The 12,351-nt window shown below is 45.8% G+C and overlaps 1 protein-coding gene across 1 annotated transcript; it reads left to right on the forward strand.

The window, feature by feature from the left end:
- Positions 1-252: 252 nt before the first annotated feature.
- On the forward strand, positions 253-11,978 carry TTC9C (tetratricopeptide repeat domain 9C). The gene is made up of 4 exons (XM_073554629.1): positions 253-408; positions 3,102-3,348; positions 3,960-4,142; positions 11,808-11,978. The coding sequence occupies exons 1-4, from the start codon at positions 397-399 to the stop codon at positions 11,900-11,902; spliced, it is 537 nt and encodes a 178-aa protein (XP_073410730.1). The 5' UTR covers positions 253-396; the 3' UTR covers positions 11,903-11,978.
- Positions 11,979-12,351: the final 373 nt, after the last annotated feature.

Genomic DNA, 12,351 nt, shown 5'->3' on the forward strand with positions numbered 1-12,351 from the left:
TCTCATTGGTCGGGATTATGGTTTTTTTTTGTCTAAATTAGAGCACGTTTTAATACATTCAATCATTTTATTTTTTAAAATATGAAATCATTAAGCGGCACGAGGTGGTGAAATATGTGACACCAGTGCTGGCGAGTACAGAAAGGGGCGGCACGCCACGCCTAAAGCTAACGCTCCGAAATGGATGATGTGTGGGGAGGGGGGAAAGCTAAAGATGGAGAATGTTCTGTCATAATGTAGAAGTAATGCGGCCTGCAGGCTAATCCCGCGTCTTATTATTGCTGCGTGTTCAAGTGTCTGTGAGATATGAATAAAGTTATTTAAATACGGGGGTCACGTGATCGGCTCCCGGCTGAGGGCAGAGAACGGTGCGGGCGGGCGCAGCATGGGAGCAGTATGGCTGAGCAGGTAGTGTTCTCACAAACCCACCCGACCGCGCAGCAGTCTCCAGCTAAAGAGCCCAACCAGTCACAGCAGAGCTTTCATTCCATACTCTGCGCTTGGAACATTAAAGCTGTGCTGTGATTGGTTATTATAAGTAACAACTAGTTTATTGATAAGACAGAGCCTTGTTTTCAGCGTTTTTCCTCAGGAGATGCTTCAGGTTTTGACAAACGCAGGAAAGGAGGAGGGGGGAGGCTGAACATGTAGCTCAGAATGGTTATACTATGGAAGTGATTAGGAAGAGTCTTTCAGGTGTGGGGGTTTTTTTTTCAGTGGCCCAACTCCAAAAATCCTGTGTTCACATTGTCGGGTATGTGCACACAGTGTCTTTTCTGGGCCGTGAGTTTTTTTATCGGAAAACCACTTATGAAAATGCTCCACTTTTAGGGCCTGTTCACACATTGCAGATTTATCACATGGCTTTTTTTTTTCATCTGCCCAGGAAAGTGACTGAGAGTCCTGACGTCTCATGAACACGTTGCTTATTTTTTTTTTTCCTAAGAGTTTTACGGGTATGTGCACACGTTGCGGATTCTGCAGAATCCGCTGGTAATAATTGCCTGCGTTTTACCTGCGGCTTTCGCCTACGTTTTTTACACCTGCGGATTCCTAGAATGGAGCAGGTGTAAAGACTCTGCGGAATCCGCACAAAGAACTGACATGCTGCGGAAAATAAACCGCTGCGTTTCCGTGCGGAACTTTCCGCAGCATGTGCACAGCGTCTTTTGTTTTCCATAGGATATCATGGTACTGTACATCCCATGGAAAACTGCTGTGGATCCACAGGGCCAAATCCGCTGCGGATCCGCAGACGAATCCGCAACGTGTTGTGCACACCCTAAATCTGCAGTGTGTCGATTTCTTTCAGGCTATGTGCGCACGTAGTTTTAGGTCCTGCAGATTTTTCCACGCGGATTTGGAAAAATCCACAGTTAAATTCTCAGGTCAAAAGACCTGCAGTTTAGCCCTGCGGTTTCACACCTCTACAATGGAGAAGGTGTGAAACCGCTGCGGATTCCGCACAAAGAATTGACAAGCTGCGGATTTGTACACGCAGCAAATCTGCACGGAAAAATCTGCAGCATGTGCACAGCGTTTTTCAGTTTACTATTGAAAGCAATGGTACTGTACAACGCACCTAAATCTGCTGCGGACCCGCAGAGCCTGAAACGCTGCGAATCCGTAGCAGGATCCGCACCGTGTGCACATAGCCTGAGCGTTTTTGCTGCGGATTTCACCCGTATTAATGAGCTGGGAAAAATCTGCAACAAAAACATGTATAAAAAAAAAAAAGCGCCGGTATTTTGCTCAGCGGTTTTCCTGCCAAGAGATCCAGAAATCTCTGCACCTAATCTCTACCTTAGGGAAGTTTATCTTTTTCTGTCACCGTTTTGAATAGTTTTTCAAGTGTTTTAGACATGTTTTTATGAGAGGAAATAAAATGCGAATTTCAGAACATTCTGACACTTTCTGTCCCTTTTTGAAGCACTTTTTTCTATTTGTTGCTTCCTGAGCACTTTGTTTTTGTCTGCTCTTTTTGTTTGTTTTTAACCAGTATTTTTGTAATACTTCTTTTAGGGCATGTGCACACAAATTCTGTTTCAAGCAGATTCCACATAGAATCCAAATGAAGCATTGCCCCATATCACAGTGATCTTGCCGTGCACTTGCTCCGTCTTCTGTCTCTTCTTTAAACCAATTCAGGGATAATAAAAAAAAAAAAAAATAAAGACTGAACCCTATGCACAGCGAAGTGTTTTTTTTTTTTTTTATGTATAGGTACATTCTTTTGAATGTTTTTCAAAAGGTCTTCATGGGGTGGTTGATGCGGAAGCTGCCCAATAAAGACTTTGTGTGCAGGTAGCCAGTTTTTGATCCAAAAACTCAGCAAAAAATAAAAAAAGACCCCCGATTTATTGTTGTTCACACTCATCTTGGTGGAGTCAGACTTTCCCTATTCCTGAAGAGGTGCACGTCTCTTCATGAGTTTTCAGCGTCTGTGGAGTGGCAAGATCCTCCATACAATATACCAGAAATCTCACTCCGGTGACGAAACGTCACAGGTCATCATGAAATGGACAAGTTGCGTCATCGCACCATTTTGTAGCCGGAGCTGGAAGTAACTGATATGAAAAGTTGCAAATTTTAGTAGCATCTAAATTTTGGCATGAAGGCTTTGATGAATCTGGCCCCCAGTGTGCACGTAGCCTGAGCCATTGAGACTGGAGTTCTGTAGACCAGTTTTGGAGGGCCCGCTGGAGTAATATGCGCCAAACTCGCTTATGTGTGCCTGTTAATACATGTGGTGCATCTCAGCTTTTTTACTCCAGTGTAAGAAATGTCCCCTGGTCAGAGTATTGGAGCACATTTCTGTTGCAATTTTTGCTGTGAATAATATGATGAATGTCAGTTGTGTTCAGCAACTCCCCAATCCTGCAACGCTTTGCCCACTTTTCCAAAATTTGGCACTTTCCCCTACAAAAGCCCCCCCATCTCTACAGTTTCGTAGTTTATTTTGGAGGGAAGCAGAAGTTTTTTTTTTTGTTTTTTTTTGTTTTTTATTCCAGGTTTGTTGTGACTTTTATTTACTGGTGATATTCTCTTGTTTTGTGTGTGATCAGTATTTTCATACCCTCTTCATCTTCTTTTCTTCCTAGGATGTATCTGTTGAACAGCGCCTCTCACAAGCAGGTTTATACAAGTCTCAGGGCAACACGTGCTACTCCGAACATCGCATTCGAGAGGCTGTGAGTCTGTATCATCGCGCCCTCCTCCAGCTCCGTAGCTTAGATCCTCATTTACGTAATCCTTTGTCTGGACTCGGCCCCTCTTCTGTGGAGCTCACGCCTCAGCAATTGCAGACACTGAAAAATCTTCAAGCAGACTGTTATAATAATTTAGCAGGTACTACATCAAACTGAGAAAAAAGCAAAAACTGGCAATTGCCAAAAAATGCAAAATTGTCCATTCTCACGGCATGTTCACACTGCATCTTTTATGCAAACTCTTCAAAAATCACTCCTTTTCTCATGAGTTTTGTACACCCAAAGCATCTTCCTTCTTAGTTTTTTTTTTTTTTTTTGTTTTTTTTTTGTAGTTTCCCGAGCACTTTTTAAAGGTTTCTCTTGTAATGTTTTTTGAGCATTCATTTACTGCCGCTTTCCGGCTTTTTTTTTTTTTTTTTTTTATCCATTAAACAATGAAGAAAACTTTAGCTCAAAAAAAGCTTCCCTTCTTTAGTACTGAGCGTCCTATTAGTGGAAGACGCTTGAAGAATGTCATTTAACGAAAGTGTATAAAAGCTGTTCAAAAGCCTGAATGTATGGACAGCGCGTTATTTTCCCATACAAATTAATAGAACCATTTTTCTGATTGTTTTCTAAATGCATGTTTTGACTTTTTTTTTTTTTTTTTTTAAGCCAACTGGCTTAAAAGAAAACAAATAAAACAGGCTGAAAAAGACAGTGTGAACATACCCTTAACCATTTGTCCGGTTTATTTATTTTTTTTTTTAGCATGTCTCCTTCAGAATCAGCCTCCAAAATATCAACGTGTTTATGAATGTAGTCTACAGACCCTAAAAATCCAGCCACATAATGTAAAGGCATTATACCGCGCTGGTGTCTCCAGCTATCATCTGCAAGACTACACAACTGCTCACAGTTACTTATCTAAAGCTGCTTCACATCAACCCAAAGGTGAGATCAATCCGCAGCATTTTCTTTTCATATTGGCAGCCTTCTACGTCTGTCACAATCTTATTCACGCAGTTTAACCTCTTCCCTTCAGAGCAAATATTTTCATTTTTTCTTCTTTTTTTACTTTTTCTGTCAACCTATCTGCATGAAGGCTCATTTTCTCGTTCGCCTTATTGGGGGACACAGAGACCATGGGTGTATGCTGCTGCCACTAGGAGGCTGACACTATGCGCAAAAAAAGTTAGCTCCTCCTCCTCAGTGTACACCCCACCGACCGGCAGGGAATTCCTCAGTTTAGCTTAGTGTCAGTAGGAGGTGGACACGGGTCTTTGATTAGACCCATATCTACCTCGTTGTGCGTCGTTTTTCCGGAGGCATACAGAGTGAACAGTCACATCTTTACTCCCACATGGAGTCTGTGAGTACGGCGTGTACTGCCACCCCGTATCCTCGCAGCTCTCTGCGGCAGGACCAGCAGCCTTCCTGGCGGACGCCAACACGAAGACGTGTCAGCGATTCAAAGGGTCCTTGTCGTCCGTCTCCCACCCACTCGCCTACCAGAGCCTGTCGGTTGGACGAGACACAGACACTCTTCAGGAACAAGGTACCTTTATTCAACAGGAATCCGGGCCCGGGACGGGGTAAGTATTGGGGCCCACTCGCCTCCCTCTCAGTCGGCACGGTCGCAGCGTTCCCCTTGGAGCAGGGATGCGGTAGCGCTGCGGACACCTGCGGCCATCCTGCACTTCCAGGCAGCCTCCGCTTTCTTACAACTGTTTCCTTCTCCCCTGGCAGGTTTTTTTTTGCGGCAGCGCTCATGCTGCGGCACCTCCGCGCCGACCCCATGCTGACAGGCGGCCGCCGCTATTAATTTAGGCCCCGGCTTCAAATCGGGCCTACTTCAGCGTCGCGGCCACGCCCCCCGCCCCTTTCTACTAAGCGGGCTTCTCTCCCGCCCGTTCCAGGTCCTCCCACCGCTCTCCTCTTGCACCCCAGCCTGTTCTTGGCCAGCGGGCGGTGCCTTTTTCAGCCCGGCGGTTAGCTCCGCCCTTCCCCTGGAAGCGCGCGTCTTCTCCGTTCCTCTCAGGCGGTCGCCATCTTCTCAGCCTGTCAGCCGGACACCGTTCTCCTGGCCTGTCAGCCGGATATTGCTCTCTTGGCCTGTCAGCCGGATTTCGCTAGGACCTGCATCTGCAGACAAGTCAGATAGCATCGTCTCTGGGGTCACCGGACCGTGAGTAGCTCTGCATCTGCAGACTTTCCCTTCTCTACCTTCTGTCCCCCAACCTCCCGGCACTACCTCAGTTACTCACTATGTCTAAGTCTAAATCTGATCGTGCCCGCCCTACGGCTCCCTCCTGCACTCTAGTCAATTTCTTTGCATGTTCTTCTTGCAATCGAAAACTTCCCTCAGGTCAGTCCACTCCCCTCTGCCTAGACTGCAGCAATCCAATTCAACCTGACGCCGCTCAGGAGCCATCTATGGCCCCATGTGAGAGTGAACCCCCCATGCCTGGCTGGGCTTCGTCTATATCACAATCAGTGGCAGACCTCACCAGGGTGTCTCAGTCCGTAGTAGCCGTTCTCGATAAGTTGCCCGTGGACACTTCTGCAGGGTCCAGCAGGTCTCAAGAGATCCCATTTGAGCCAGCCAGTGTTAGTCGCAAAAGACCCAGGCAGGATCTCCAGCCGGAATCCTCTCCTCGTCCTATCTCACCACATAGCCCTTCTCAGCAGCCTCCTTCCCGGGCCTCCTCTCCCGAGTCAGGTGAAGCGTTCTCGGACAGGTCATCTGAGGGGATTTTAGAGCTGGATTCGGACCAGGATGCGAATATGAAGGTTAAGGTGCAGGACCTCATTGCAGCGATTCACCATACCTTCGACATTGACTCCCCTGCGAAATCCTCAGATCAGGAGGTTTCGTTCAGATGGGCGGAAACACCCTCCAGGGTATTTCCTTTCCATTCCGAGTTTGGAAAGATTTTTACCAAGGAAAGAGAAGATCTGACCAGACGCTTTCAAAGAGGAAAGCGTCTTGGCGTGCTGTACCCGTTTGCCAAAGAGCTCACGGACAACTGGTCTGCTTCTCCCTCGGTGGACCCACCCGTGTCCAGACTTTCTAATAACACGGTTCTCCCGCTTTCAGGTGTGGCGTCTTTAAAGGATTCTAATGATAGGATTATAGAATTCCTAGCAAAGTCTGCATTCGAAGCGGCTTCAGCGGCGGTATGTCCAATCTTTGCTTCATCTTGGGCAGCAAAGGCCATAGCTACTTGGGCAGAGGATCTTCGTAAGGGCATCCTAGATAAAGCACAACCAGAGCGATTGGCCGATCTCGCCAGTCAGATCTCCCATACGGGGGATTATCTGCTTTCTGCTTGACGCAGTTCAGGCGTCAAGCAACGTAGTGGCAATCCGACGTACGATTTGGCTCAAGGCTTGGCAGGCAGACTTGTCTTCTAAGAAGTCTCTTACTAATCTGCCTTTTCAGGGAGTGCGCCTCTTTGGATCAAAGCTTCCTCTTTTCAACAGGCTCGCCTAAGTCTGACGATCGTCTTAGACACCCTTTCCAATTTCGGGTGGATCGTCAACAGGAAAAAGTCCTGTCTGGTTCCTACTCAGCGTCTTGTGTTTCTGGGCCTACTGTTCGACACTCGTCGAGTAAGGGTCTTTCTCCCACAAGAGAAGATTCTTTCCCTGCAGCAGGATGTACGATCGCTGCAGATCACATGATTTCCGTCCCTCCGAACAACCACGAGGGTCCTGGGAAAGATGGTGGCGGCGATAGAGGCAGTTCCCTTTGCCCAATTTCACGCCAGACCTCTCCAACACGCCATCCTGTCGAGGTGGAACAGGTCGGCTCTGTCCCTGGATCGTCCTGTTCGTCTTTCACGCCGGATCAAACGGTCACTCAACTGGTGGTTGACGTCGCCTCTCATTTCCTTGGGACGTTCATTTCTTCCCATTCACTGGCAGATTGTAACAACGGATGCCAGCCTCCTCGGCTGGGGGGCAGTGTTCCGCAATCACACTGTTCAGGGTCGATGGTCGTCTCAGGAATCAGCTCTGCCGATCAACGTCCTAGAGATACAAGCGATTCATCTGGCTCTTGTTCACTGGGAGAGGCTCCTCAGGGGCCTGCCTGTCCGGATTCAGACAGACAATGCCACAGCGGTGGCATATGTCAACTGCCAAGGGGGGACACTGAGTTTCTCAGCCCTAGCAGAAGTGTCCAAGATTCTTCATTGGGCAGAGGTTTCCGTGCCGACAATTTCCGCGGTACACATTCCCGGCGTAGACAACTGGGCCGCCGATTTTCTCAGCCGCGAGGGTCTTGCGGCGGGAGAGTGGTCCCTACATCCGGAGGTGTTTCATCTGCTCTGCCGTCGATGGGGAACCCCGGACGTAGACCTGCTGGTGTCTCGCCTCAACAGGAAAGTCCCACAGTTTGTATCCAGGTCTCGAGACCCTATGGCAGTGGGCGTCGACGCTCTGGCCGTTCCTTGGTCGCAGTTCAAACTCCCCTACCTGTTTCCTCCCCTGCCTCTTATTCCCAAACTGTTGAAGATCAAAGCAGAAGGAATCCCAGTCATTCTCATCGCCCCGAATTGGCCCAGAAGATCTTGGTTCGCGGACATTGTCAATCTTCTCGCGGACGCCCCCTGGAAGCTTCCAGACAGGGCAGATCTGCTGTCTCAAGGCCCGATTTGCCACCCCAATTCTCAGTCGCTCAATTTAACGGCGTGGCTGTTGAGACCGAGGTTTTGAAACGGGCAGGATTTTCCGATCGAGTAATTCATACTATGATCCGAGCCAGAAAGCCATCATCTTCCAAAATTTATTACCGTGTCTGGAAGGCCTATTTCACTTGGGCGCGATGTCATTGGCCTAGCACCATGTGCTTTTCGCGCCCTTCGGTTCTGGCGTTACTTCAGGCAGGGCTGGATGCGGGGCTTGCCCTCAGCTCTTTGAAGGGTCAAGTTTCGGCGCTGTCCATTTTATTTCAGAAGACGTTGGCCTCCCGTCCTCAGGTCAAAACCCTTCTTCAAGTCGTGGCTCACACGGCTCCTCCATTCCGAGTGCCCGTAGATCCATGGGATCTTAATCTGGTTCTCGAGGTTCTGCAAGGTCCTCCTTTTGAACCTCTCAGGGATGTTTCCCTTTCTCTCCTTGGAAGGTAGCCTTTCTGGTGGCCATCACTTCCGGCGCGTGTCGGAATTGGAGTCTCTTTCTTGCCGTTCCCCTTTTTTGGTACTCCACCAGGATAAGGTAGTTCTGCGGCTTCCGCCCTCTTTCCTGCCTAAGGTGGTGTCCTCTTTCCACCTCAATGAGGATATTGTTCTTCTGTCCAAGTCCAACTCCTCCTCGGGAGCGGTCCTTGAACAAGCTGGATGTGGTCAGGGCGATGAGTCTATCCAGGACCACTTCCTTGCGAAAGACAGAGTCTCTTTTCATCATTCCAGATGGGGCGCGGAAAGGTCACCCAGCTTCAAAGGCCACTATTGCTCGCTGGATCAGATCGGCAATTTTGGAGGCCTACCGAGTTAAGCATCGAGTGGCTCCTCCAGGGACCAGAGCGCACTCTACCCGGGCAGTGGGTACCTCCTTGGCGGTACGCCACAGGGCTTCCGCGCTGCAGCTTTGCAAAGCTGCAACCTGGTCTTTGTAGAATTTCACAAATATGTGAACCAAAGTCCACACCTACGCTTCGGCGGACGCCAGCCTAGGTAGGAGGATTCTGCAGTCTGCGGTGGTGAGTCCGCTGGCCTGATGGAAGTTTGTTTTCCCACCCCAGGGACTGCTTTGGGACATCTCATGGTCTCTGTGTCCCCCAATAAGGCGAACGAGAAAACAGGATTTTGGGTTGCTTACCGTAAAATCTGTTTCTCGGAGCCTTCATTGGGGGACACAGCACCCTCCCATGTTCTACAACTCCTGTTATGTTTGTTGGTTGTTTACAGTTGAGTTGTCTGTTCTGTTTTCAATCTATTCTGTTACTTCTCCTACTGCTTTCTCACTAACTGAGGAATTCCCTGCCGATCGGTGGGGTGTACACTGCGGAGGAGGAGCTAACCTTTTTTTGTGCATAGTGGCAGCAGCATACACCCATGGTCTCTGTGTCCCCCAATGAAGGCTCCGAGAAACTGATTTTATGGTAAGCAACCCAAAAAATCCTGTTTTTTTTGTTTTTCTGTAAAATTTGTAGTTTTTTATAGAATCCATTCATTTTACCATATAATGTACAGGAAAACAAATTAATTGGAGTGATATAGTGAAAAGGAATGTAATTTTGCCTTTATTTATAATTTTTTAAATTTGACAAAAATAACGTGGCAACATGTTTTTCCAGGCCAATGTGATTAAACTGCAGCAATCAGAGCTAGATTTTGTCTTTCCTGTTAGCTGGCACAAATCGTGCATGGAGCAGGCTCTGCTCCCTATGCCCACACCTGATGTAAAACGTTTATGTATGTCCTACATCAGGAAGAGGATAAGGCTATGTTCACATGTTGCGTTTTTTTTAATGCAAATTTTCAGCTGTGTTTCACAGTCCCAGAAAAGTCTGAGATTTAAGAAATCTCCTGCACACACCTTGTTTTTTTTTTTTTTCTGACTGTTTTGTAAAAGGGCTGCATTTTTGCAAATTTCCGCATGTCACTTTCAGTATTTTTGCAACAATTTTCACCCATTGTAAGCAATGGGTGGTGCAAAAAAAACAAAAACACGCAGGTATCAGGTTTTGGTGCCAAAACCTGATGAAGTTGAATAAAAAAAAAAATTTTAGGCACTATACTTTATTACTTTGTCAGCAAGCACAACCAACAAATGTATCCTGACAAAAACGCGGTAAAAAGAAACACTGCAAATAAATGCAGCAAAGACTAAGCAAAACCTGCTTTTTTGATGTTGCTTAAAGAGCAGGTTTTGCTTGTGGGGAAAAAACCCCCTCAAAAACGCAATGTGTGAACATAGCCTTAGGGTGCTGACTTGCAGTATGGCCTGCCATACGGCCAAACGTGCTCTCATCCGCGGCAAGCCAATGACCACACAATTGTGAGTCTTGCCTTATATGTCCTTCCAAATTTTTGGATTCCTTTTCTTTTTTTTTTTTTTTTTTTTCCCTCCTACACATTAAGGCCTCATTCATAAGTCTGATTTTCTCACGTATGAGAAAAACAGACCGAATATTTTGATCCAAATGTCATCAGCTGTTTTCTTACATGAGGAAAAAAAACGTTTCTCCACCTTTTCCTTTGACAGTCTGTGAAAATCACACTGTACTCGGATCTCATCCGGGTGCTGTTCTATTTTTCTTTCCCGGACCCTTAGACTTGCATTGTCGATTTTGATCCGACCCTTGGCTCAAAATCGGACACATCTCCGTTTTTTTTTTTTTTTTTTTTTAAACTGACCACTTGGTCATAGGAAAAAATCTGACCCATGAACATGCCTATAGAATTATCACTGGTATGTGTGCTATTAAAAACACAGATGGGCACCCGTATGAGAAAAACTGACATCTGAATGAGCGCTTACTGATGTTGGCTGGATTCCTGTGAAATTGTCCCTGGAAGCCGCTTTCATAAGTTACTATTTTTCATCGATGGTTGTAAGCACAATCTATTAGTAGGTGCAAAATGGAAGTAAGCGTAAATATTTCTAGTATTTTCTTTTGTATTTTCTACTTGTAGTTTTTACTTAAAAATAATGATGCTAAGTACTGACCATGGGAAAGTGGCTTTTGCCTGGAATAGGCAAATGAGATGTTAAGATCCTATTTAATTTTATTTTTTTATACCCCTACATCCTTAGTTTGGCCTCCAGCCGCCTCTTTCATTCCAAAGCTTTGCTACATGCTAGAAACAAAGTAAGGCCTGGGTCACTCTTGCGAGTGCAATGCGAGAAACTCGTGCAAGTATCTCGCCTCAATACCTGTTACTGTTGCCGGCGGTTCAGACCGGAGCGTTAAGCCGCATAGAAAGACATTGAGCCGCACACTCCGGTCATGAGTGCCAGCGGCAGTGCCGGGTATTGAGGCGAGTTTCTCACATTGCACTTACAAGTGTGACCCCGGCATTAGGCTATGTTCACACACAGCGTTTTTTTTTTTTTTTTTTTTTCCATAAAAGCTGCATTTTACAGTACCAGCAAAACCTGAGATTTCAAAATCTCCTGCACATGCTTGCTATATTTGTTTGTTTTTTTTTCCTGACTATAGTTCTCAAATTCAGTGGGGGGTTTTTTCAAATCTGTAGCGTGTCAATTTTTTCACTTATTGAAAGAAACGAGAGAGCATTTGCTTATTTGGTGAATAAAACAAATTTTATTAAACGTGAACTGTAAGCTAATCACAAGTGTAATCAGCACCAAATAATACTCAACAAAAATGTCTCAATACCTTAGTTTTGAATGCAGCTGCATGTGAACATAGCCCACAAGAAGAAAAATCCCATTTTTGAACCCAATTAAGGCATCCAGAAATCATATAGGTGAAACCTTTGCGCAGCTATGGCTGCCCCTAGCTTTTCACACCACATACATTTACAGCTCCATGGAATAAAAGATTAATATTGTTAATATACTGAAATATTTATTCTTTACTGATTCCATTAAACTTCAATTAAGTTTGCAATTTATATTTAATATAAAGTTTTATTTTTGCAGATGAAAACATCCGCCGTTATGTACAACTTGTAGACTCCGCCATCACTTCTTCCCGGGAAAAGGAAAAACAGCGGTACCAGGGCATGTTTGACTAGTGTTTTTGCCAAATTGAACTTGTGGATCGTTTTTCTAAGGAAAATGAAATAAATATAAAAAATATATTGTTTACTACATCAGCTGATAGTTACTTATTCCAGCATTTCAAGTATGAAGTATGTATTTCACTCCTAAGTGGCTTCTTGTGTAACGTTCATATTCTCGCCTTCAGTCCGTACAGACAGGTATACCTTGTCTGGCATGGAGACGAGATGAATGAGTCAGCGTGGCACAATGCCATTGCGAGATTGTTTCAGAAGACAACGGATAATTAATTCACAGCAGAACATAGAGCAGATCACAAGTTGAACGTTGGACATTTTTCCATTTCATTAGAAAAGCTTACGGTAACTCATTTAGAAATTGATGGCAGAAACACGTCTCAAACAAGTTGTCAGAGTTGGCTCACATTCACATATTCAGTGTTTGGTCAGTATCTATAAGCCAA

This window comes from Dendrobates tinctorius, unplaced genomic scaffold, assembly GCF_039654945.1.
Source record: "Dendrobates tinctorius isolate UK_male_01 unplaced genomic scaffold, ASM3965494v1 ptg000211l, whole genome shotgun sequence".
NCBI lineage: Eukaryota > Metazoa > Chordata > Amphibia > Anura > Dendrobatidae > Dendrobates > Dendrobates tinctorius.

Excerpts from the sequence above, each read along its gene's own strand:
- TTC9C (XM_073554629.1), top strand. Across the intron at positions 3,349-3,959 it reads CTGTTATAATAATTTAGCAG|CATGTCTCCTTCAGAATCAG; the intron begins GTACTACATCAA and ends TTTTTTTTTTAG. Across the intron at positions 4,143-11,807 it reads TGCTTCACATCAACCCAAAG|ATGAAAACATCCGCCGTTAT; the intron begins GTGAGATCAATC and ends TTATTTTTGCAG.